Source organism: Eumetopias jubatus, unplaced genomic scaffold (genome assembly GCF_037043125.1).
Source record: "Eumetopias jubatus isolate StellerSeaLion01/CBP00866 unplaced genomic scaffold, mEumJub1_p1.0 scaffold_14, whole genome shotgun sequence".
In the NCBI taxonomy this organism is placed as follows: domain Eukaryota; kingdom Metazoa; phylum Chordata; class Mammalia; order Carnivora; family Otariidae; genus Eumetopias; species Eumetopias jubatus.
In genome coordinates this window covers 105566467-105592747 of record NW_028274820.1, presented here as the reverse complement: position 1 = coordinate 105592747, position 26281 = coordinate 105566467, and the positions used below count along the sequence as shown (strand labels likewise).

The following is a 26281-nucleotide window of genomic DNA, read 5'->3' as shown; positions in this document are numbered from 1 at the left end:
CTAAAATAATGCACATTTTCTGAACTTCTATTTTCTCACTGCTGAATGGAGATATGGTGAACGAAAAAGGCCATATAAGCAAAACGTCTCGCCTGGCGACTGGCGCGTTGGAAAACCCGAGGAAAGGGTTGCTGTACCCTTCGGTCCTACATCCCAACCGATGCTGCCCTGCGGGGACAACCTGCTGTCCGGAGCCCAGTGTGTCTGTTCCTTCAGGCTGTCGTTTCAGTATACTTTATTGCTTACAGGTTTGATTAGAGAACATCATACCAAAAAAGGTTAATGTGTAAAACATCTACATCCGTGTGGGCAATGACTCCTCACCCACAGTTAGAAGGGAAAGAAAACAAACCAGTTTTGAGATGTCTTGATGTTAACTTTGCACTGAGGGGCCAGGAGCATGGCAAACCGTGAGGCAGTCAGCGACCTCCCGGAAGTAAATGCTGTCGGTTTGATGGGGTCCAGCTGCCTTTTCGAAGGGACAGTGTCACTGGAAATGTTCTAATGGTTGGCAATTTCCATGTAACACACTCCTTTGTTACAGGCCTGGTGGTTAAAAACATAACCTCAATAACCTCACCGAATCTTGGTTTTGTCATGAAGTTGGAATGTGGCCATGAGGCTTCACAGTTTATGTAAGAGTCCACCCAGTCCCCTCCTGCCTGCATCTGAGCCTGTGGTGCTCACATCTGGCTGCCCATGACAAGCACCTGGGAGCTTTCACACAGCCTGATGCCCGAGCCCCACCAGGGTCTCTCCACACCAGAACCTCTGTGCGTGGTGCCCACGTTAGTCCTCATAGAGTTAGTGCAGCGGAGCGGAGAACGGTTCGTCTTCACCACCACCCACACTGTAACCCTTTCGTTTCACTAAATGTCTATCAGGCTGTTGAACCCTTGGCCAGTACAATTTCAGAGTTACTGGAAGAAAGGTTTTATAGACTGCCACTTCATTGGGAAACCACAATTAGGCTGGTGCATGTCTTTCTGACACAGGCGGTGAAAGGCTGCCCCAGCTATTTGACAGGCTGGCTCTGGTCTGACACGGATTTCCAGCCCAGACCAGATCCGATTCAACAGGGATACAGGGATGACCAGCGCCGCATAGGACCTAACGGGATGAGCTACAGCAAGGCTCCAGTATGCGTCCTCAGTCTGGAATAGATGGTTTACTTTTCCACGGACTCCTTAATTTATTCTTGTATTAATCTGTACTTTCTGGGAGGAAGATTTTGGAGTCAGCTAATCTTATAAAGCAGAACAGGAAATTTAAAAGACAGAATTAAATAAGCGACCATGAACCTTGTCCTGGGGGTGATTAGATTTACAGGAAATAGCAAGTAGTGATCTGAGGGGACATTTCAGTCATCCAAATTCCATTAAATATCCACATTTCTCAGTTAATTTTTAAAATATATGAGCTCATAGGGCTATGGAGAAAATAAGCTTAATTACGTAAATACATGTGTACACAACTATAATTTCTTTGAAAATGTGGAAGTTTACTGGAATTTGCCTGAGCCTGAGCTTGAAGGTGATGTCACGGGTAATTACGGAGGCCAAAAAGGTCCAGAGTGAAGGGAGGTGTGCCACGGGTTACGGCCCAAGATGGCAGGTCAGCTAACTTCTACCAGTGGGTGAAAGCAGACAAAACATGATAAATGAGACTGGGGTTTATGTTTCTACTGGGAAAGGTAATTGACTGGCTCCTTGGTAAATAATATGCCTGAATTGAGTTCCTCATTCAGCCTCTGACTAATTACTCAATGCTTACGGGGAGTCAAGCCTCCTGCGAGGAGGTTCTGAAGGAGCTTGTAGTCGGCTGGGGAAGAAAACAAGGCAACAGGACTAACTGCACGGCGTGGGGTGGGTACTTGGTAACAGTGAGGACTGCACCGGGAGGAGATGAAGCAGACGGGTCTCTAGCCCGGTCTTGGCTGCAGGGGGAGGACATGGGAAAACACAGGAGTGAGCTGCCATCTGAAAGGCAATGTGGCTTTAGCCAGGCAAGGCAGGTTGGCTGAGCACCGGATTAGGAGTGTGCTCTAGCTGACAGGACAGCAGGTCAGGTTCCAGGAACTGGATGCAGTTCTCTGCGGCCATTCTCAGCCTGCGGACATGGGGGCCGGTGGGGGTGACAGCAGGGAGCACACCCGGGAAGGGCTCAGGGGTTTGGGCTGTCTCCCTAAAGGCCACACAACAGTGGAGAGGTTTTGCATGGGAAAGTTGACATGGTCACTCAGTTGCAGAATGGAGAACATTCTGAAGCAGGAGTGCATTCGGGGAGGGAGACAGGCAGGCAGAGAGCTGTTACAGGAACCCAGGTGTGAGGTGACGGTGGGAGTGGAGAGGCAAGGATGGCTTTCAACCACGACCGCAGAACTCACAGGACCGTTGCCGGATCAAGACCGGGAAGAGGAAGGCGGGGGAGTTGAGTGTGCGGTTTGGATTTGGGCAACAGAAAAGACGGGGGTGCCTCTGGCTGTGTAGCAGGTGCTGCCACGGGACACACGGAAGGTTTGGCAGAATGCCGGTGAGGCCAGGTGACAGAGGAGGGCGGGACGCACCGCCGGTCTGGTGCGCGAGGGAGCAGACCCAGGGGAGCCCTGCTCTGCGGCACAAGCCTCAGCAGCAAGGTCATGTAAAAGTGCTGACCTGGACCCGGCTCGTCCCCCTGCACAATTTCCACTCATTAAGTCAGGCCCCACTGAGGAAATGAAAACAGAATTTCAGCTGTCAATGGCCATCGAAGTCATTGTAGTAAAAACTAAAACCATTCAGATAAATAATTAGGTTTCTAAACTGAAGAACAAACAGAAAAATCAATTTGCTCACTTGCTATGTGTTCTTTTTGAGTGGAAGTAGCTGAACTAGGTTTTAGCCTTGCTATACATAAAAATAAACACAGTCCAAAATACGTAAAACGGGATCTGGTTTTTTTTGGGGGGGAGGAGCAAAGGGAGAGAGAGAATCTTAAGCAGGCTCCACGCCCAGCATTTAGCCTGATGTGGGGCTCGATCTCACCACCCTGAGATCATGACCTGACCTAAAATCTAGAGTCAGAAGCTTAACTGACTGAGCCACCCGGGTGCCTGGGATCTGTTGGGTTTTTTTTGTTTTGTCTTGTTTTTAACTAACTGACTCATTGATTATCTATGCTCCCTTGTAGTATTGTTCTTTTTAGAATGCAATTTAAATTTACACTGAAATTATAGGGTTTTTTTTTTTAAGGCAAATTTAAAGTCGAACTATCATGAGTAGACCCATGCTCCCCAGGAGTCAGACAGGTTAACATAAAACCTCATGGGCTATGAACACAACTAGGTAAGAATGGAAAGACATCCGTGTCAGGAAAGGTTCCTTAAACAAGTGAAGTATTACGACTTTCCAGTATTTGTAATTGATTTGTAATAATCAATAAAGGCTAACAAAATGCTCTAAAGAAGGAGTCCCCTGAAGTCTGTTTTGAAGAGAAGGCAGAAGGAATCATTTGCAAGTAATTGACTTAGATGTTGCTAAAATCTCACCAGAGTCCTTGGAAGCACCTTGTTTCAAGTGAGCTAAACATTGCCCAGGCTGGGCCTGAAGAATCTCGTGTTGTTTCCCAGTCCAGACATGATCACTAAGGTGAGTGGGGCTTGCACGTCACTAAGTCTGACTCTTCCCTCTGATGTCAAACAGGACGAAATTACCTTAGGTGTCTGGTGGGGTAGGCACAGAGGTGGTTTTAGCCTCTGAAATTCTTGTGGGAAGCCAATGGTTCCAACTCTTTGGTCATAAAGTTCAGTTCAGCCTGTTCTTGACAAGCGTTAACAGTGAAGACTCACATCTTTGTTTTGAGATGATCCATAGCATAACAAACAGTTTAAGGGGGAAAAAAAAAAGTCTGACTCAAAATCCCAAAGTCCTTCCATAGTGTTGCTCATAATCTGTTGAGCTGATTAAACATCAAATTGTCAAATATTAAAAGTTTTAGGTTATGACACCGGCTTTTTCCAATTTCCATGATTTTGGGATCTTAGGCCCATAAACCTGAAATTTAATTTTCCTTTCCCTTCTGGATAGCATTCATTTAACAAGTATTTGTTGAAAAACTATACTCTGCTAGATACGGAGCAATGGGCTGTGGGCGATCAAAACATTGGGGAGGGTATGTGCTATGGTGAGCGCTGTGAATTGTGCAAGACTTGAATCACAGACCTGTACTTCTGAAACAAATAATACATTATATGTTAAAAAAAAAAGAAGAAGAAGAAGATAGCAGGAGGGGAAGAATGAATGGGAGTAAGTCGGAGGGGGAGACGAACCATGAGAGATGATGGACTCTGAAAAACAAACTGAGGGTTCTAGAGGGGAGGGGGGTGGGGGGATGGGTCAGCCTGGTGATGGGTATTAAAGAGGGCACATTCTGCGTGGAGCACTGGGTGTTATGCACAAACAATGAATCTTGGAACACTGCATCAAAAACTAATGATGTAATGTATGGTGATTAACATAACAATAAAAAAGAATTAAAAAATGCAATGAAAACATCCTTTGTCCTTGAGCAGCTTACATTTGATCTGGGAGATAGTTATTCAAAACCAAAATAGTTGAGTAAGAAAACAAAGAGGCCCGTGTTGATCTGCTAGGATCTGTGGCAGAGACGAAGTTACAGCAGTTTAGAGGAAGAAGAAGTCATGGTTATTCTATGGAGACAAGGATGTGGAACAATTCCTTTGACATTTTCTGATTGTGATACATCTTAGGAATCATGATAAAGAGGTGTTCCCTCCACTCAAATGGGAGAAGTCTGCAAGATGGTCTAAAAAGGCCATTACGGGCTCGAAGAACACTTAGCAGCATAAATGGTTCAGAGCACATCTTAGGCTCCCGGAAAAATCCCCAAATGGCCAGAACCCGCTCTCCACGTAATGGGGCGTGTCTGCCTGGGGCTGCAGATAGAACTGTGGCCTCCCCCCGCCCCCGGTGTCCCCGTCATGAGTCAAAAAAGGTTATTTTCATTTATGGTTGCCTGGTTACACATCCAAGGAAGCTCTCGGTAAACGCACTCTTTCTTCATGTAGTTCTCGTCCTGCTTTTAGATTCTCTGTGATGGATGATCCTGAAACCCTCTGACCTCATATTCCCAAGGTTGGTGTGGGCACCCTTCTAAATTAGATTCTTCGCAAGAATAATACACTGCTTCCAGCCCAATTGCATTAGGGAAGCTCTGATGAGGAAGGAAACATAGTTTGTGCTCCAGACCAACATGCACAACGAGGTCAGGCCTGGTTTTCAACCCTAAATCCACCCTTTTCTTAATTGCCTTGGCTTACAAGTGAGTTCTAGAAAATACTGTCTCAAAGGTTTGCTGCAGAGCCAGGAGAAAGGACACATTTGCATAAAGCTTTGAAACCAATGGAATTACAGGCACTGTCATCCCTGAGGACTGGCTCATTCACGACTGTATCCCCCAAAGCGCACTGCGCTCCACCCTGCACAAGGCTGGTGCACACGCCCACCGAGTGGATTTGACAATGAATTTTCTTTCTTCCCCCCATTTTTTATATATATATATAATGTTATTGTATCCAAGAAACTTAGAGAAGTGGGTAACACGTGCATAGTTTGGCCAGGCCAAAATAATTATCTTTCCCCATATGCAAAACATACACCAAACACCTTATTTTTAGTCCTAATACTAATTAATAGATGATATATTTCCCAGGGTCACACACAGTCTACCTACCATTTTTTTTAATTTTTTTATTTATTTTTGTTTATTTATTTGAGAGAGAGAGAGAGGGAGAGCGAGCGAGCACATGAGAGGGGGTAGGGTCAAGGGAGAAGCAGACTCCCTGTCAAGAAGGGAGTCTGACACGGGACTCAATCCAGGGACTCCAGGATCATGACCTGAGCCGAAGGCAGTCGCTTAACCAACTGAGCCACCCAGGCACCCTCTACCTACCATTTTTTAATGACAGTTCATCTTCTGTCAATGGCCATGCTTTGGCAAATCACTCCCTTATACACACTTAGAGGATAGTTACAGCCTTTAAAAATTATTATTTATAGACAACATTGTTATGAATGTGTTTTGTATACCATTTTTGGCTTCTCTTTTTTTTTTTTCCAAAAGATTTTACTTATTTATTTGACAGAGAGACAGAGAGAGAGCACAAGTAGGCAGAGCGGCCGGCAGAGGGAGAGGGAGAAGCAGGCTCCCCGCTGAGCAGGGAGCCCGATGCGGGGCTCGATCCCAGGACCCTGGGACCATGACCTGAGCCGAAGGCAGACCCTTAACTGACTGAGCCACCCAGGCGCCCCTTGGCTTCTCTTGAGAAGGGACTCGGGTGCTAACCCGTGGGCATGTCTTTGTGACTCTTACTACATAGTTCTGTATTGTTTTAAGAATGAATTTTCTCTTACACCCCTCCCCTGTATTCACACAGCAGGACGAAAATTCTTCAAAAACTCCACTGGTTGCTATTTACATTGTTTCCCTCACGTCCTCCAGAATCCCGCAGTTATGAGTTGCTTATGTGTTTGGAAATCCCCGTGTCTTCAGAGAACCTGTTGGTGGAAGGAAAAAGTCCCACCCGCCGCCTCCTAATTCCCCTCGTTCTTCAACTATGACTGTCAGGCAGCTCTGCTATTTTGCCCCATCCACTCAGGCTAAGTAACAAAAACTCAGCATATTTACTTGAGTGCACATTAAGTGGCTGAGTCCCACAGGGACATGAAGAGATAACATATTGTGTTAAACGTGAAGGGTACCCTCGGTGAGCTAGTAAATCACTCACTAAACTGCTCCATCCATTATTTGAGGATACATAAGGCAATTTCCATCCTGGTGATATTAATTTCTTGGCTACTGTCATGGACTTCAGTGCCCATGATGAATGTTTTTACAATGAATACCAAATTAACCCAAACTGATTAGAGGCTTTTATAAGTTATTAATGGGATGTCACTTCAGTCTGGTCCTCCCCATGTCTATGACATTTCATTAAATAATTTTCTCCCACTGGAAAGATCAATCTTTCTCCCCTCGTTGGACTTGTCAACGTCAATAAAACATTGCTTGCCCCCTAGCTGACTTAGAACCAGGTGAGCAATAATGCCCTTGGGGAGGCAGCGCATCCGTTTCTGCTCAGGTGCCTGGCGGCTGCCTGATAAGCTGGGAGAACCCCTGTCCAGCTCGAGGTCCCAGGACGGGCCAGCTGGTGCACGAGGGACAGGGAAGCAAGAGGGCCACAGGCTCTCCTCCAGCATCACTGGGAAATAATTGGCACATAACACCGTCTTAAGTTTAAGGTGACTTGATACTCTCTTGAAATATTACCCCCTCCCTCCTGTCACATAATTACCATTTTGTAAGTCAGACAGAGAAAGACAAGTCCTGTATGATCTCACTTCCTGTGGAATGGCCTTTTCTAAGGAGACAGATGCAGACCTGCTAGGAGCTACAGGCTTAGAGGAACAGGGATGGGTGGTAGGTTTTCTGAACAGCATGCCAGGAGCTGGAGAAGAGCTGAAGAAGAGACTGAGCCCTCTGGACACCCAACCCTCATAGGCCGCATCTCCCTGCTTTACCACGTGTAGCCTAACTCACCGTCAGACACACACCAAACGTCCATTGGATGAAATCCTTACTTTTTCCTCACTCTCTACATTTTGGTTAAGCCAAGTAATAATTCTAGTAACAACAACAGAGCCATTGTTTACTGAGTGTTTTCTTTATCCTAGTTTCTACACCATCTCCTTTAAATAAATTCACTTAATCCATACAGTGACCCCTAGAGGATACACATGATTATCCCCATCTTACAGATGCCGAAAGGAAGGCTTGGAGAGATTAAGGGTGTTAGGACCACACCTTTGGTAAGTGCCAGAACCAAGATCTGAATGTGACCCTTCTGACGCTAAAGCTTTTGTTTTTAATGGCCCTTAAAAAACAGAACAAACTAAATAAACTTGCCTTTCCTTCTAAGGCTCCAAATCAGGACCTTCAGATTCTGAGATGGAACAGGTGGTTGAAAGGCTATGGTGGGGTTTTCAGATAAGGGCTTGTGAGTTCAGAGCTGGGCTGTTCCGGGGCTCCTGCCATCTAGCTCCCAGCACAGCTGCACCTGTCTGTCCCCGGGGGCAGGTCGAGGCTGCATGGTGAGTGCCCCCTACTCGTCCCTTCTGCACTTTGCTATCCCCCCGAAAGCAGGTGGTCCTCCCTGCGACTGCCAGTGTTTCTGCTGATGCCCACTCCTGAGAGGTGCCTGAAGCAAATCCTCACGCCTATTACCTTTCTGTTCTTTATTCCATTTAACAGAACATTTTGGTGTTTCAAGAACAATCTCTTCATCTTATGTCGAATCACTGACACTTTGGTAGCATGAATTTTTACAATGCTAATGGGCTCTCTTTGAAAATTCTTTATCTTGGGCGTCGGGGTGGCTCAGTCGGTTAAGCGTCTGCTTTTGGCTTGGGTCATGATCCTGGGGTCCCGGGATTGAGTCCTGCATCAGGCTATTTGCTCAGCGGGAAGCCTGCTTCTCCTTCTGCCTACCGCTCCCCCTGCTTGTGCTCCCTCTCTCTCTGACAAATAAGTAAAATATTTTAAAAAACAAATAAAATGAGGGAGGAAAATGTGTAAAGAACAAACATACCTAGGCAACATAATTTAAAAAACAAAACCATACCACCACCACCTCCTCTCTAATTAGTATCCCCACAAAGATTGAAGAGATTTAACACCACCCATAAAATAAAACAGGATGCTATGAATAAAGAAAAATCAGAGAACAAGAAAGACTCTTGGTAACTCCTCCTCCTCCTCCTCCTCCTCCACACACACACACACACACACACACACACACACACACACACACACACACACTCTTTTTCCCAAAATTAAAAAATTCAATAAAAAGAATACATACTTGGGGCAGCTGGGTGGCTCAGTCGGTTAAGCGTCTGCCTTTGGCTTGGATCATGATCCTGGGGTCCCGGGATCGAGTCCCACATCGGGCTCCCTGCTCGGTGGGGAGTCTGCTTCTCCCTCTGGCCCTCCCCCGTCTCATTCTCTCTCTCTCAAATAAATAAATAAAAATCTTTAAAAAAAAAGCTGTCTGGGGTTTGGGTCCTGTGTCAGCAGGGAGCCTGCTTCTCCCTCTGCCTCTGCCCCTCTTCCTTGCTCATGATCTCCCTCTCTCAAATAGATAAAAAAAATAAATAAATAAATTCTTTTTCTTTACAGCAGAAACCTGAATGCTATGAAGTGACCCAATGTGAGCATGAAAACCTTCAGCTCGAATTCTTCTGGATCCTGCACTGACTCCTAGAGGAATAACTCGTTTGCTAGGAGTCACAAGCTAGTGAACTGGGGAAGTGAGATCCTCAGGTTCCTTTGCCGTCGATATGTTAGAAGGAACCTTCAGTAAAATGGTGCTAAGCAGGCAGAACACAACACTGAGGCCCAAGCACTCCTAAGGAGTTGATTTTTAGAGCTTGGTGTCCTCAGAACAGACTCAGTCGTTTGAGAGCTACAGCTGTGACGTGGCAGACCAGAGAGCGAGTGCCCACCCACGCAGGCAGAGGATGGCCCAGGGCTCCTGTAAAGGTGCCCAGGGCAGGTAGCTCAGAGAACACGGGTCTGAGTGCGCGAGGGCTGCTGGCACTGTTGGGGGGCGGGAAGTCTGATGGCAGGTGGGGCTGGAGAGCATCCACAGTGAAAACGGGGACCCCGTTAGTCCCCTCAAGGAGGCCTTCACGGTCTTGGCTGAGACTTTTGCAGGGAGCTGAACAGCTCTGATGGGAAGAACATCAAGTGAGAGGGGAATGAGTGGGGAGTTGAAGTCTCCTTGGGCCTTGCTGCAGGTGGTATCACTGCCTCCAGACTGGAGGGCCCACGAGTCTTGGCTGAGACAAGGCCAGCACCCACACGGGGCAGTGACCCATCTCCTGCAGCCCTACTGTGGGCAGGACCCGGAGCGTGCGCAGAGGGGACAGAGACGCAGTGGGGAGGGCGGGGTGGGATGAAGCAGCTGTAGGTGCTGCCAGCTGGTAAATACGGGGACGGACAGCTTGTCCCCCAGGTGGGAAGAACCACGCCTTTCTTCTCATCTCCAGGATCTAGTGGTGGGTCTAGAGCACGGGAAGCGTTCAGTAGGCAATTACTGAGGCAGTAAACAAATGAGTGAATAATGACTATGGAAATTGTGCATTCACAAAGGACTGGCCTTTCAGGTCCTTCGCAGGTAGCTGGCTGACCGGCCACAGCAACTGTTGGTCACATCTGTCACCCTGAGAATGCTTGGGGCCAGGTGAATGTTCGAGAGTCCAGGCTGCCCAGCCCTGAGACCTCATCAGGAGAGCTGCTATGTGAGCCACTTATGAAGAAGCCACTTAAGTGGATTCCTCGACTCTCCTTGGTGAGTTATTCTGTTCATGACTCTCCCTGGAGAAGTATCCAAGGGTCTAACAAGCCATGTAAGCAAGGCGATTTTTCATACCATGCAGCTGAAATCTCCCCATTTGGGTAAACACAGTCAATTTTATTCTCTTGTCTCCAGGGAGACACAGAGCAGTCTCTCATGGTCGTCCACACCACTGCCTTGGGTGCCCCCGGAGACCATGAGAAAGTCAGCTTCCTCTCCTGCGCGGGAGAGCAGAGCCTGTGAGCATTCCTCGGTTTTCTTCAGCTGGATTGTCACCCCCAACCCTGTCCCCTGTGATGTGCGCCAAGGACGGCTCCAGTCCTGTCTGGCAGGGTCCCCAGCCAAAGACAACTCTACCTGCTCTTCATTTGTCACATGCTGAAGCCATCCCTACCCTGAAGAACTCCCAATAGGCTTATTAAATATCCCTTTCAAAGCTGTTCATTTATCACCGTTGTGGTAGCAGGCCAGTCAAAGAGAAACCCATTTTCCCCGTTTCTGATCATCTGAGTATGCAGGCAAAGATGCCTGCCTCGAATCCTTCATGTCGGCTAATGCCCTGCAGTCATATTTGCAGAAGTCTCCAAAGGAAAGCGGTGTCAGGCCACAGTGCTGCTAAGTTCCCTCGGCTTGCACGCTAGTGTGCTGAGACACGCCGAGCAGGCCTGACCTCCGGGGTGTGCCAGAGATGCACAGAAGGCCCCCGGCTGCCCTCGGCATCTGTGGTTATTCGATGCCCTTGCAGGGATGATGTGTAAGACAAGGAAGGATACCTCCAGACAGACAACTCAATCGTATTCGAGGTTAGCCGGGATAAGACTTCACATAAATAGACAAACACACGTGGGGGCGGGGCTTCACGGAAAGACACAAAAAAGAAACTCCGAGTGCTCTCAATGCAGGCAGAGATTCCTCCGCAAAGGATAGATGAAGAGAGACACCGTCTGGGGAAAAATTTTGAAATCACTTGGTTTTCAATGCAAATTGGCCATGGACACTGACCACATAAAGATGGTGGGGGGAAGCGAGGGGAAGACACTTCCTCAACACTTTACATATGTTTTCTCATTTAATCCCGTTTAATCTAGCCAGATCCGTTTTCCCTGTTTTCAGATCCAATTCTGGAAGCAACACGGTTATCTGTCATGAAAAACTGAGCTCCCAGACCAACGCCATCCCGGACACGATTCTGGCAGAATGGAGGCCTCCCCACGTCCGCCTACTCCTTTCCTCTGACAAGGGGCCAGCCAGGCGGGATTTATTACCTATGATGTCATTGAAGCTCCAACAAAAGTCACCCTAAAAGCCAACAGCCAGTAATTGGAGGCCACGGGGAGGCACGGGGGAAAATTCCGTCAGCCCACTCCTGGTGCTGGGTGCCACCTCCCTGGGGCTAATGGGGTCCCCGAGCCAAGTGCGTTGCTGAAACCCCTCCCCACTAGGAGGGGATGATGCTCAGAAAGCTCGCTGGTGAACCTGAACTGCAGCTGTGCTCTCCGTACCCAAAGGAGGATTACTCATTTCAGTCTGACTCATTATAATTAGAGTAGATTTCCTTTGGGGAGCAATATTTACTTTTTAAAATAAAATGGCAATGAGGGATTTGTTAGTGTTTGCAAGGCCTGCTCACGGGTTGCAGATTTCCTTTGCCGAGGGAGTGAGCATCCAGAGTAGCTGTCACCAGGGTGCCAGTCCTGGGCTCAGGCTTTCCTCAGGGGAGGGCAGCTGAGAGCGCACATGAACCCCTAAACCACGGGTCAGCAACCACAGCCGTCGGGCCAAAACGCCTGTTTTCCTAAAGTTTTATCAGAACGAAACAATGTCCATCTCTTTCTATATTGCCTGCAAATGCTTTCTCTCTACAATAGCAAAGCGGACTAGTTGAGACCAAGATCCTATGGGCTTGCAAAGCCTAAAACATCTGCTACGGGCCCCCTACAGGAAAAGAGTGCTGAGCCCTGCTCCGATGGATAGGATGCTCTCAAGGGTGAGTTACATTGCCTACTATATTCAGTACAAGAACAGTATCATAAAAACCCCAAAGTTCAAAAAAGTTTAAGAACTCAAAACTTTCACGAGCCCATTAGTCCTTTTGGTGCTATGGCCAAATATCAGCAAAATTACTACTTCACTGAACATTCATTTCCTTGGAGCAGAAAGGAAGTCGAACTTCCCTCACTGGAAGTAATATCCTGAACACCTACACAGGTCCTGGCTACTTGCCTCCACCCACTTGCTTTGTGTTTAAGTGACTGAGGATCACAAGAATGTATTAAGTGATTAATCAATCCGTTCATGCATTCATTTTTGACCTCAACAAATATTTACTGAGCGCCAGGTGCTGTGCTAGGCACCCAGAATACAAGATGACAGTGCTGGATGCCCAGATGAAGGTGGCTGAACGGGGGTGAGACACATCGGTGGCAGCAAGACATCGTAGTGACCGGAAGCTCGCATGGGGACGTAGGAGGCCGGAGGTGGAGCCCAGAGGCGCGGGGAGGGGTCAGGGAAGCTTTCTCAGAGAAGCTGATGCGTATTTAGCTTTGCTGCCAGTTCCTCTTTAAGAGGTTAAGTGTGAGGACTCTGTAATCACTCAGCCCACCCTCGCCCCTAGAAAGCATGACCTGAGTATAAAGTCAATTGTCCCAGAGGCAGCAGTGGCTTCGGGTAGGGAATGGGCTGGCCTAGCAAGTAAGGGGTCTGGAGAGTGAGCAGTGTGGCGCCCCGTCTGCCTCCAAATTGCAGATGTAATTCTAATGTCATGCACACACACGCGTACACACACACACACACACACACACACACACACACACGCTTCCTCCTTAGGTAAACTGTGGGTTAGGTTTTCTGCAAACTGTAGGATCAGGTTGAACGGCCTCTGTTCCAGGGTCTGGCCTCTCCTGCGTGCCGAGGGTGAGGCGTGGGTCCATAAGCTTCGTGATTATCCCTGGGTGACAAGGAGAGAGGCGGCAGGTCTGCGGAAAGAGGCGCTGGCCTGCGTGTGAGTCACGATGTCCTTTTCCTGACGTCTGTGATGAGGCTGCCCAGCCCGAGCTCTTCCACGAGTCGGGGGGGGGGGTGAGGCCAGCGGGCGAGGCTGTGGGCAGCAGGCCGCCCAAAGACCATGGAGAGCAGGGAGAGACTCTGTGGAGGTGACAGGTCACTTGTATGGAAGGATGGGACGCATAGGGGTATGATCTGCTTCCCAGAAACACCTTCAGTCAGGATTTCAGAGGGCTTTAAAGTCGGCTGTTGGAGACTCGGTCTTGAACAGGGCTCCCTCCTGGGAGCTGCAGGTCCTCCTTGTGGGAGGGTTAGCGCCTCTGAGGAAAAGCGAGCTTCATCTCCTTGCACTGACTGGTGGGTCGGTCTCCCCCTGCCATGGCCTCCGGCCTCCCCTCACTTGCTGACTCCCATTGGCTAGACGCGCTTTCCGGATCCTGATGACGGTGTGCCTGGCGCCGGGTCCCCGTGGTAATAGCCAGGCCAGCGCTGTGGCCCACATCCTCCTGTTTCTTTAAACCATTTCAGGGCAATGGAACCAACATGCAACCAAGGGAATATAATCGCACCACTGGGAAAAACGAGACTATTTTAATTCCTAAGACAGAAGACAGACTGTCCAATATTATCTCACCCCAAGCTTTTGAAAACAATCATTTTCTGTGTTATTTTAGGAAAAGAGTTTTTGAAATGCAGCTTTACGGAATCAGCATCAAGACGCAGGAGGACGTGGTGAGCGGGACCCTGGCCGCGTCACTTGACCTCATACTGCAGGGGCTTCCTGCAGGGGGCGCTGCAACCTCCGGGAAGAAGATTCGGGTAAGGCTGGAGCCGGAACACACCTGAGAGATCATCTTACCCCGCCTTTCACTCAACATCCGGCGGGCTGACTGCAGCCCGACAGCTGAGGGTTCCGATAACACCCAGGACTAGAGCCCTCGCCTCTTGACTGCTGTTTGCTCAGAGCCCTTCGTGCTAGACCGGCCTGGCCGTTCAGTTTCTGGAAACATGTCGGTTTTGCCAGCCGGAGTGGGAGTCCGTGTAGGTGTCTGATGTGGAGCCGTGAGGCTGCTCTGGCTGTATGCTGACCTTACAGGCAGGGAGCCCGGCCCCACAAAGGCCAGCAAATCCACCTTCTCGTAAAACCCTCGGAAGAACAGGGCCAGACTTCCAAGAGCAAAGCAAAAGAAACTTTCAATGACTACACGATTCTGCTAATTCCTATTGACAGTCCTTTTGACAAGGCTTACCCCTTGACTTCACAGTAAGCCTGTGGTCTACACACAGCTACAGTTGGGGCTATCAGGATATCAGGGTATTGGATCTGGGGACCACAGTACAGCCTGTTCCAATTTCAAGATAATTCTCTAACAACAACAAAAAAAAGACCATTTTACACATGCAAATATTCTGGTGTCCTTTTCCAAAATGTATCTCACACAAACCCAGACATCGAGTGTCATGAGACAGATTCAGCCTCTAATGTGTAAACTTCATCAAATTCAAACCTGGTCACTGAGCTTGATTGGCTTACCAGCTGCTGGCCTTTAGGACCCCAGCCCGCATACTGAAGTTTTGCGTTGCTCACTTCCGGTGGGTCCAGACTTTGAGGATCCCTGAAAGAAAACAAATAAATAGATAAATAATCAATCAATCAATTAACATTGTGGGAAACAAGAATGCTGTATGTTTATCCTCCAGCTCTAACTTTTTCCCTTCTTCCACTGTATGAATTTCAAGAGCTCCTGTTATTAAAAAGAATGTCTCAGCCTCTGTTAGATTTCCTCAGATGTACATAATTTATATGAAGCTGAACCAGTCCCATCACTGCTTAACCCAGATAGTAAATATTTATCAAGAGACAACATGCAGAGAGGTCTGTAGATCAATTAACATTTTAATGTTGACCCATCAACATCAAAAATGGAAATGCATGACTATGCAGTAACAAGTCCCCACGATTTCTATTTTCATCTTGGGCTTTCCTGGTGGATCACTTTTTTTCTAAGCATAATGCCAGGGCATTCTGACCTTCCCAAACCAGCAGCCTGAGGACAGATTCCACACTTTGGTTTGTGCTGGGAAGGAGGGAAGGAGGATGCAGGGAGGGGAAGATTGACAGAAAGATTTTTTTTCCTTTCAAACATCACTTAGATTTTTCATTCTTAATTCATTGATATGCAAAATACTATGCTAACAAAATCCTACTTACATACTTAAATAAACGTCATAATGAAGAAGTCATAATGAAAGAATGAAAAAACCTAACACTTTTATAAGTATAAAATATTTCAGTATATTTTGTAGTTAACACTGTTTTCTACAGCATGTGGAAAAGATTAATTTTCCTATTTCTTTCAGATGACATATTATCTGTGTTCTGCTGGACAGGCCAGACTCTGTCAGGTGCATACCCTATTACTTGGCTGTGATATGCAGAAGACACAGCTATGAATTCATCTACTGAGCACATCTACATAGCACTCATTCATCTACTGAGAGGCTGTGGCTGAGTGGTCTTTGGAAGAGGAAGATGCTGAAGTTTAGGAGTTGCTTGAACAAAAGAGACGAGGCAAGAAGGAAGGGAGGTAAAGTGTAGGTACTGATTCTGGGCTTGAATCAGCAGAAAATTCTAAAGCAATTGCTTACTAATACCACCAGAACAAAACAGAATACACTTAGGAGTAAAAGGTGTTGGGGAAGGCGAGATAGTCTGCGATACCCCAGAGTAGTTTTACATGGGGTCCCTGGGTGTAAAGAGATCAGGGAAGCCTGAAGATGGGGTGATTAGGTGTTAAGTAAGGGATGGCAATGATAATAGGATTCAGCTGGGAAGGTTGATGCCCAGGCAGTTAAAAGAGTAAGGGAGGGGTCTTAACATTCCCGGTTTTGAATGAATTTTAACAAACCCTACCATTTGTATGTTTTTAATGTTTCAAAGTATTTTCATAACATGGGCCATTTCCTCTTTAACTGTGGGTAGGGAAAGGCTTTCTAAGGACTCAAAATCCAGAAGTGATTAAAGAGTGACACATTTGACTATGTAAAATTTTTAAACTTTTTGCATAACAAACACATCACAAACAAAAGACAACTGACAAACTGGGAGAAAATATTTGTAACATATACCATGGAAAAATAGCTAATATCCATAATATATAAAAAATATCCTAAAAAATTGAGGTTACAAAAAAACCGAAAAAAAATTAGAAACATGAGAAAAAGACATGAACAGACAATTCACAAAAAGGATATAAAAGGTCCTCAGATGTATTAAAAAGGACCAAACAATGCAAAATTATGGAAATCGAAACTGAAACTACATCGAGATAGCATTTTTCACCTATGACATTGCTCCCCTCCCCAAAAGAAAGAAAAGTATGGCACACTGTATTGGTGAGGCTGTGAGGAAAACGCCATCCTCACACTTTGCTGGTGGGCATGAAAACTCGTGCAAACCTTTCAGAGGGAAAGTTGGTCATACCTAATAAAATACATACTTAACCCTTGAACTAGAACACTTCTGGGAAGATGTACCTCCCACAATACAAAAATACGCAGAAGGTTACATTCATTGCAGCTTTGTAATGACAAAACACTGGAAACAATATGTGTTTGAGGAAACCATGGTACATCCATACAAATGGAATATGGTACAGCTGTCAGAAAGAATGAAGACCTCCATAGACTGATACAGAGTGCTTTTCATGATGGAGTGTGCAAAACTCAACAGACCATCTAGAGTATGTGACCCATCGTATAAGAAAGGGATAAAAGAAAATATACATGTATCCTCATTTGTGAAAAAAAGAAATACAAGAAACATAAACCAGAAACCAGAGGTTAGTCCTGTGTAGGGGGTGGGTGGGGAGAAGCAGGGCTTGGTCATGAGGAGTTTGGATAAGAAAGGAGAAGCACTTCTCTGGGTACATTTATTGGTATAATGCCCAGTCTTAGACCACAGCAGGGTTTCACATACTTTTTGCATACTCTACAAATAAAACTAAGAATTAAAAACAATCAGGATGTGGGAGAACCCAAAAAGGAAGAGCAACACCGGAACAGAGCAAAACCCTGTTGGAAATGAAGCACAAAACTACCCGGAAGGGGTGGGGAAGGAAAGAACCAACATAAGTAACTTTGGGAAACAATATCGTGACTGGATATCATAAAGACAAAAAGATCAGAGGACAATGGGGTAGTAATTCTGAAACGACGTTATGTGTGTGCTAGAATTAAACTATTCTGCAAATATATAAATATAGTGGAGATAAAGAGAGCCAGTTTTCTCACTGCTGGAAAAACAAATTATAAGGAAAAGGGGAGGGCTAAAATGAACTGTGTGAAGTTGGCCTGGAATCAGAGGTATCAGTACAAACTCATGATTTCGAATATATACACACACACATCCAAAATGTAGATATATGTGTCTCCAGGGGTTAGCGTGCATACATAGATGTCCTTGCTCTGTTCACAGAGAGGCCTAGAACCAATGACCCCCAGTAACAATGAGCACACCCACCGCCCATATCTTGGTGTCTAAACACCATCATCCAAGGAAAGTAAATAGGGCTCCTAGGGGATGTAATCGTATCTGGACTGGAACAGAGAAAATACAGAATGAGTCTGGAACATCTTAAGGGTCCAGAAAGTGAGGAAATACTCAAAAAAGACAGAGGCTGGTTCAAAGAACACAGAAGCCAACCTGAAGGAGTTTCTCATGGCCAAAGCTAGATAAATCTGAGCAACTAAATAATCAATAAGAGTATCAGATTAACCCATAGAATAAAATCAATATTCATAAGTCCATACTAATATACATAAGTAATCAAATACATAAAGCAGCTCTTCCTCATGAGAGAATCCCAATTAATAAGTGTAGAATGAAGGAAGAAAAAAGTATTATACATGTGGTATTTTTCACTCAAAATGGGCATAAACCTCACTTCAATCATGAGAAAACACCAGACTGGGGCGCCTGGGTGGCTCAGTAGGTTAAAGCGTCTGCCTTCGGCTCAGGTCATGAAGCCAGGGTCCTGGGATCGAGCCCTGCATCGGGCTCCCTGGTCCCTGGGAAGCCTGCTTCTCCCTCTCCCACTCCCCCTGCTTGTGTTCCCTCTCTTGCTGTCTCTCTCTCTGTCAAATAAATAAATAAAATCTTAAAAAAAAAAGAGAAAACACCAGACAAACCCAAACTGACGCACACTTTACAGAACAGCTGACCAATAATCTTTGAAAGTGTCAAGGTCATGACCAACAAGGAAAGACTGACGAAATGTTGCCAACTGGAGGGCATTAAGGAGAACTAATGTCTAAAGGAATGTGGGATCCCAAGACAGGAAGGAGACATTGGTAGAAAAATAGGTAAAGTTCAAATAAGTTGAATTAATAGCAAGGTGCCAATGTTAATTTCCTGTTCCTGATAATGACATTGTGGTTATAAAACACACTAACAATATTTCAGGAGTATAGGAGAAGTAGGGATAGGGGTAGAGGGGAATCATTTGTACTGTTTTTGCCATCTTTCTTTGCCTAAAATTACTTTAAAATAGAAAGCTAAAAAAAATCTCATTGGTTATGAAAAATATTATAGAAAGAAATGAAAGTGAGAGAATTTCCCTCCCAACATACTGTAATCTTGATATTGAATTGGAAACAAGTCTTTGATACTTAGCATGGCATAGGTGCTCATACATGCATCCGAATAAACAGATGAGTAAGGATGGATGGGTTATGGATGGGGGTGGCTCTAAGTAAAAGACCTTTTGCAAGTTTAAAGACAAACCTAATGAATTCATTAGGTCTGGGTTTATCTAGAATTTTCCAAGCATGGAGAACAGAATAAGAAATTTTCAAATCCCATAGTCTTACTGAATATTGAAATGCACTTTATTAGGTAATGATTTCTAGGAGGAGTCTTGGATAATGGGGAACGGCAGGAGATTAGTCTCTCTCTAATCTAACAAGTGTAAATCCTCATAAATGCTAACTGGAGATGGTATCTCCAAGTAGACAACGTGCCCCAGAGGATTTCATGAGCACCCGCCAACAACACCATGACCACACGTGCATCCGGCCTTTGTTACCTTCACTCCTTCTGGAGGGCTCACATACGCTCCCTTTCTCTCATCGTCAGCACACGAGACACATTTCTACATCGAGAAGACAGCAATCGTTAACAGGAAAAGCCTGTGCTCCAGCCCCATGTCACACAGATCGGGTGCTGGGTGCAATTCTCAGACTAGCCTCAACGAGGAAGGGGGTAATAGTTACCCTCTCCTCCACAGGATGGTCGTGAAATCAAGAGAAACAATGAATGTTACTTTATAAACTCTAACATGCTCTAAAGAAGGAATTGTTTTTTATTTTCCTAGCTAGTGAATCTCTGAAAGCTCAACTCCTCCATGACGACCGAACTGAGTTGCCGAGTTGCCTCGGTCTGTGTTTAGGAAAACACCATAGTGCATGCACTTCACACAGGGCAGGGAGCTCGGCTGTGGTGGAAAGAGCTCTAAGAGGCTATAAAAGTAATTCTGAATTCTGCCACTAATTGGCGGGGGGTGTGTGGGGTAATAGAGAAACTTAATCTAAGTTGGTTTTCTCGTGTATAAAATGAGAATAAAAATGCCCACTTTACAGGGTTGGACTTTATGATCCACTGTATATGAAAACAGGCAGTACAGAGCTTACCAAGTAAGTATTCAATAAACGCCAATTTATTCATTGGTAAACTGGTAAATAATGCAGTTGATTGTGCATACCACTATATATATATATATATATATATATATATGTAACTTTGACAAAAGGTCCAATAATGTATCAGATCTGAGGACAAATTTACTATAGAACTCAGCAATAAAGCAAACACCTTGATTCCTGTATTATGCAGGGGTGGGTTTAGGGACCTCAACTCTCAACCCTATTCTCACTTGTTTCTATGAAATAAGGCTATATTTTGCATTGGAATATAATGGTATAAGATTCATTTGCTTTCAAGTTAACGTGGATTTCAGGGTGGTCTCTTCAACTTCCCCTCCCACGTGGGGATTCCGTCTGCAATGACTCAGTTGGTGGTCATCCAGGCTCTGCTCAAACCTCCCACTGAATGGCTTGCCTTGCACAATTCTTTCTCTGCCTCAGCCTAGCAAATGGCCAGCTTGGGTTTATGCTCAACCCACCCCCTCATATAAACACCTAGGCCCCTGGGAACTAGCAGAGAAAGCACGGAGCCAGGTGTAGTTCAAGTCTGCGGGGTACTAACCCGTCCCACCATTACTGCTCCGTTACCTTCTTCTCAACCATGATTCCAATCTGTCCTGCTTTCCTAACTCCAGTACCTGGAAATAGGACTTGACTTGCAAATAGGCTCTTTGCAGATGTAACCGCGTTAAAATTAGGCCATTCTCAATTTGCGTGGACCCCAACCCCATCCTAATCTCTTATAAGAAGGGGAGACAACACAGAACAGACAGACTGGGAGAAGCCCAGGTCGCAACGGAGGTAGAGCCTGGAGTGACCACATCCACTAGAAGCCAGAGGAAGAGCGGAAGAATCCTTCTCTGCAGGTTTCAAGGAAGCGTGGCCCTATCGACACTTTAATTTGGATTTCTGGCTCCAGAAGTGTGAGGGAGTGAACTTCTATTTTGTTAAGTCACTTGGCTTGTGAGACTTGGTTACCGCAGCCCCAGGAAATCAACACACTCTTCCTTTCTTAGATAAACTGAGGCCCAAAGTGGGTAACTGATTTGTTCAAGGACACAGAGCTGATCCGTTCTTGTCTAAAGATGAATCTCCTGCTTTGGTCAGGGGAGAAAGAAAATCTCCAACTGACTTAAGGAACAAAGTAGAAAGACCCTCTGAGGGCAAAGCAAAAGTAGCCTCCGACGAAGTTTTATCCACAAAATGCTCGTTGTGCCCACATGCTTCCTTTTGGAGCCCCCACTCCCATCAAAGGAGTCCTGGATCCCTCCTTCCCGCACCGAGGACCACCGAGGGTGTGTGTGTGTGTGTGTGTGTGTGTGTGTGTGTGTGTGTGTGTGTGTGTGTGTGTGTGTGTGTGTGTGTACGCATGTGTGGGAATGCATAAAGTTATGTTTCCATTTATTTTGTGGCTGGTTAGTGCCCTCCCACCCCAATTTTTCTGTCTTTTTAAAACTTTATTCATTTAAAGAACCCATGGCAGGCTCTGTGATAAATCATCTCCCGGAGATGGATTGGTAGAAAAAATGATTAAGGAAGAATAAAATCAGCTGGACTCACCATATCTCAAAATAATCATGCAATCCATTCTGATTTTGCTTATTTGGGCAATAAACAAAACAGGGCATCAATCATGTTGAATTCTGAAGAGTAAATTAGTACAGCAAAGTTTATTCATTTATCTTTCTAAGCTAGTTACAGGGACTGAAAAACTCCTCAATAAAAACAGCACTTGGAATAGTAAAGCTAAAAATTGCTTTTCTGGATCCTAACCTTTTGTGGCTAAAGACACCTAAAACCAGCATTTCATTATCAAATAATATGTGTTTTGTGACTCTTCCTATGTGCTTGGCATGGTGGGTCATGTAAAAATATAAGATATAGTCCCAGTGTATCTTAATATTAGATGCTCTTAAATATTATTGAATAATGGATAAATGGATGGATAAATGGGACCTCGTTTAATCACCTACTGATGATTGGTTATGGTCAGTGACACCTCTAAACTCATGCAGAACTTAAAGATTCATGATATCAGTTTTTACACATATCTTAAATTACACGGTTAAATTCTTGAGGGCAGGGATCCTCATAGGCATTAGTCCTTCTGGAGTGGCCAACATTCGAGGACGCATCCTACCATTAATTTTAAGTGTCCCTGTGTCTATGGTGTATCAGGAGTTCCTTCCTCAGGAGAGAGCTGATATAGAAGTTTTGCTGCAGAGCTGCTCCAGTCACTGACAGATGATGGGGCGGCTCAGTCTGAAATGCTTGTGATGTCTCCCCCATCCAATTCACAGGGCCACTTTAACCCCTACGATCATAAGTTCGAGTCCTAAACAAAGTCACATGAAAAGCTTTTTTAGGTAAGAGCGGGGCTTCTCACTTATTTGTTACTCTGTCCTCAGTGTCTAGACAGGTGCTCAGTAACCTCTGTTAACAAAGGAAATGAGAGAGGAGAGGGCAGCATTAGCTGAATGACAAAGCCTATCTGGGGGGTGACGGAATGTTGGAAAATTGAATTAGGTGATGGTTGCACCCTTCTGGGAATACACTGAAAACCACGGGCCTGTACAGTTTAAACGGATGAACTGCATGGTTTGTGAACTACATCTCCGTAAAGCCAGGGAACGGGAAAGAAGGAGGGGAAGGGGAAACAGGGAAAGAGAAGGAGGTGGGGGAGGGGGACCGCTGGCTGCTGCTGCAGGCTGCCTTCAGGGCATTAAGCCTCATCTGTAGACTCCAGGTTCAAGGTTATTTTTGTTCTGCCACATCACCTCCTAGTGATTTAGTGCCAAGCCTTCACGCGCTTGATGCTTCCTCAGGATGTGCTCCCTGACTTGGAGTTCCTGCCCTGCCTACCTGCACAAGGGCGAATGATCCCACAGGACACAGGAGCAGGGGCAAGCCTGAGCAGGGCTAGGGAGGGACCCCCATGCCGCCCTAGACGGCATTCATAAACGATATGAACAACATTTCTTCGAGTTCCTGACACTTAGCAATCAATCAGGCAATAGGGTGACTGACAGACTGCCAAATTTCAATAGCATAAAAAAAAATGGAACGAGAAGATTAGAATGTTTCACTATAAACTCGTGACTTTGCAGGTCCCCAAACTCTGGCTGCCACTAGCAGCCATCAAGGGGGACATGGGGAAAAGCCGCATATTTGGTTTCCTCTTCCTGTACTTAAAACATTTGTTTCTACTATTTCTTAAAGGTATCCATAGGCAATACGTATTTTTCTATTCAATTATCTCTTCCAAGAGGAGGGGAAGAGCCCAGTTGGGATATTAGGAGCAGTGGACAGTTCGGAGGCTTGCCATTCAAGGTTTGGGCAGTAAAAAGCTGCACCACTTACACAGAGGGTGTATAGGATGGAGATCTGTGTGTCTCACATATTAAGAAGGAACTCGGAGTATTCCTTAAATTGAAGGTTGCAGACAGCTGAGATGACCAAGACTGCCTTTTGCACAGTGAGAACTTAGACAATCCTCTGTGTATATGATCTTTAAGAAGGCCCACATCTGAATTTCAGGACCAAGTGTGTATGGTGTCGTCAAAAAATGCATATTTGGTATACCTATTATATTCAAAGTATAAACTGTGGAGAGAAAACTGAGCAAAATCTTTTGGCCTGTGGTGCAAATGGGGTTTTCCAAACATGGCCATAGCAATATTCCTGGTCCCAAATGCTTTTTCAGAACTTTGGTGGTCCCCACCCAAAGAGGGAGTTTATTTTCTCCAAACGGACCGAGGCCATCTGACTGCACCAGTGAGTAGAAGGCAGCCCAATTCCTCTGCGAGACTCCTGGGGATGAGTCACACAGGAAATAATGCACTCCCTGTTTCCCTTCTTTGGGAAATGCACCTATGTCACCATGCTGCAAGGCAGCCCAGGCCACATGGAGGGACCACATAGAGGGTTTTCAGCCAGCAGACCCAGCTGGGGTCTCGGCTGACAGCCACCATCACCTGCCAGCCTCCTGATGACTCTTGCCCTGAGCCTCTATGCTGCAGTTCACCCGGCAGACACCCAGTGAAGCCAGGATGGGCTGTTCCCGGTAAGCCCCAAGCAAATGGCCGATTTATGAGCAAAATAAATACTGTCAGGGTTAAACCACTCAGCTTGGGGGTAATGTGGTATTCCATCACAGTACCTGGAACATCCAGCATGAGTACTGTACACAGAAAATAAGAAGAAAGTATAGTGTGGAGTGTGGTTTAAGACGGTGGGGGACAAAGGAATCCTCACGGTGTCACCTGAAAGGTGCAGACGTTTCACTCTATACGAAGAGCAAAGCCACCCTCCCTGTGTCCCCGGCAAGTTCCCGCCAGCCAGCCAATCCCTCCCAGGGGATACCTCTTCCTATCCCTCGTTCTTATCTCTGCCCCACTCTCCCGAGACACCTCTTGTTACTGGTTCTGACCTTTTCTAACTGCCCTTCAGTCATTGCTAGCTGAGTGGTCCAGGATTTGGGAGAAGTGACTGGATTCATTTGTAGTGGGGACGGTAAGCCCTACCTCTTGGGTGGTTCTGAGGACAAAGGAGATGATTTATGTAAGGTGCTAGCAGCACTTTGCTTGGCAGGCTACAAGCCTGATGTGCAGGAACGCATCATGCGTGCGCCAAGGGACTGGTCAGCACCTCTCTAGCCAGGCCACAGACTGCTCAGAGAGTCACTTAAGAAGGCAGATTCCTGGTCTCAGGCCCTGGTGCACAGTGCACAGAGAGGGACTTCTTGCTGCCCTGTCCCCTCTTTTGTCCTCAACAACATCTCTCCTGCGTACCCAAGAGCTGGTCCTAGCCTGGCCAGCATGTCACGGCCTCCCTGCAGCTGAGGGAGGCCTTGCACTAAAGATGCTTGTGTGCAAATGGCACGTGCAGCTTCTAGGAAGCATCCTAGAAAGAAGGGGGGCCCACTCTTCTTCCCTCTGTTCTTTCCAGCTATAGCTGAAAATTCGGTGTGATGGCTAGACCCGGAGCAATCACCAAGGAGCACAAAGTGGAGGCTACCAGGCTGGAAAGCAAGGCGGCCGGCCCGGGTCCCTAACTCTCTGGGCTCCAGCCTGGGTCCCCTGGACGTGAGTCAGAGAGCAAGTTCTCCTTATAAACGCCCTTGTTATGTTGTGTTTTCTGTACCGCCCAAATCTGACCAAGTCATACTTGATATACTTAGTTCTGGGTGGATCCCAGAAATACACATTTTTAGAAGCTCTCCAGATGTTTTAAAAATAAACCAAAGACGGAGAATTGGCCCAGCTAATTGCCCAGCATCTGCATCTCAGGGAAGTGCACTCTGATGGTGTGGGCTGCCCGCGGCTCTCCGGGTGAGCACTGGGAATGCTGGGTAACCATGGCCCCACCATGCGGCTGGAGGGCCTGGCCATGTGGACGTTCCACACGCGGGTGGGGGTAGGGATCCCGGGCTGTGCACTGTGGTCCCTGACCAATGCTCCTTCTGACCAAGAGCTGAGCTTGTTATCTGAAGACACAAATGAGGCCCCTTGAGGAATTATTTTAAACCGATGTAACTGTATATGTTGATAGTAAAAAAAATCAAAACAAAACAAAAAAGCGCACAAACTTCCCAAGGACAAACTTGACCAGAGAACAACCTGGAGAAGCCAGACAGCATTACATCTCGAACAGCTCCGGGAGGGAGTGGGAAGCACAAGAGCACCGAATGGTGTAGAGGAAAAGTATCTTGGGAGCGAAACCGATTTAGATTCTACAGCCAAGGAGCAAAGCAGGGCGAGGGTGAGTGAGGGCACTGATCTCCAGCCCCTCTGCCTGTCCCCACTCCCTCCCCGGCATCTCGGTCTAGAGAACATTACCAGCTCATGCACTCGAAGCCTGCAGAGAAAGTCCTTTCTCCCTGCAGGACCCCATTCCCGATTCTGGGGGCCGCCCCCCGAGTCGTTGTGCCTCCCCCTTCCGCTGCTCTGCCCCTCGACCCCCTCTGTCGTCCCTTTCCACTCGGAAGGCACAACTTAGAACTTCCATATTCATTTTATCCCATCCGGAGGCTTATTTGCAGAATCAGGTCTGGAACAGTCTTGTTATTCAAAGTCGTGTTCCCGAGGGTTCCGTGAGGCCAGCTGGGGCCGCGTGGGTGGGCGCAGAACGAAGCAGGAGGAAGGCTTCTGGGCCAAGCCTAGT

At 46.5% G+C, this 26281-nt stretch overlaps 1 protein-coding gene across 1 annotated transcript in view; it reads right to left on the bottom strand.

The window, feature by feature from the left end:
• The window catches only part of DPP6 (dipeptidyl peptidase like 6), a 719037-nt gene that overhangs the window by 154154 nt on the left and 538602 nt on the right, over positions 1 to 26281 (bottom strand). The window contains exon 7 of the mRNA XM_028089214.1: positions 14952 to 15033. Coding sequence (XP_027945015.1) covers positions 14952 to 15033 — 82 coding nt within the window. The remainder of the gene's footprint in view (positions 1 to 14951; positions 15034 to 26281) is intronic.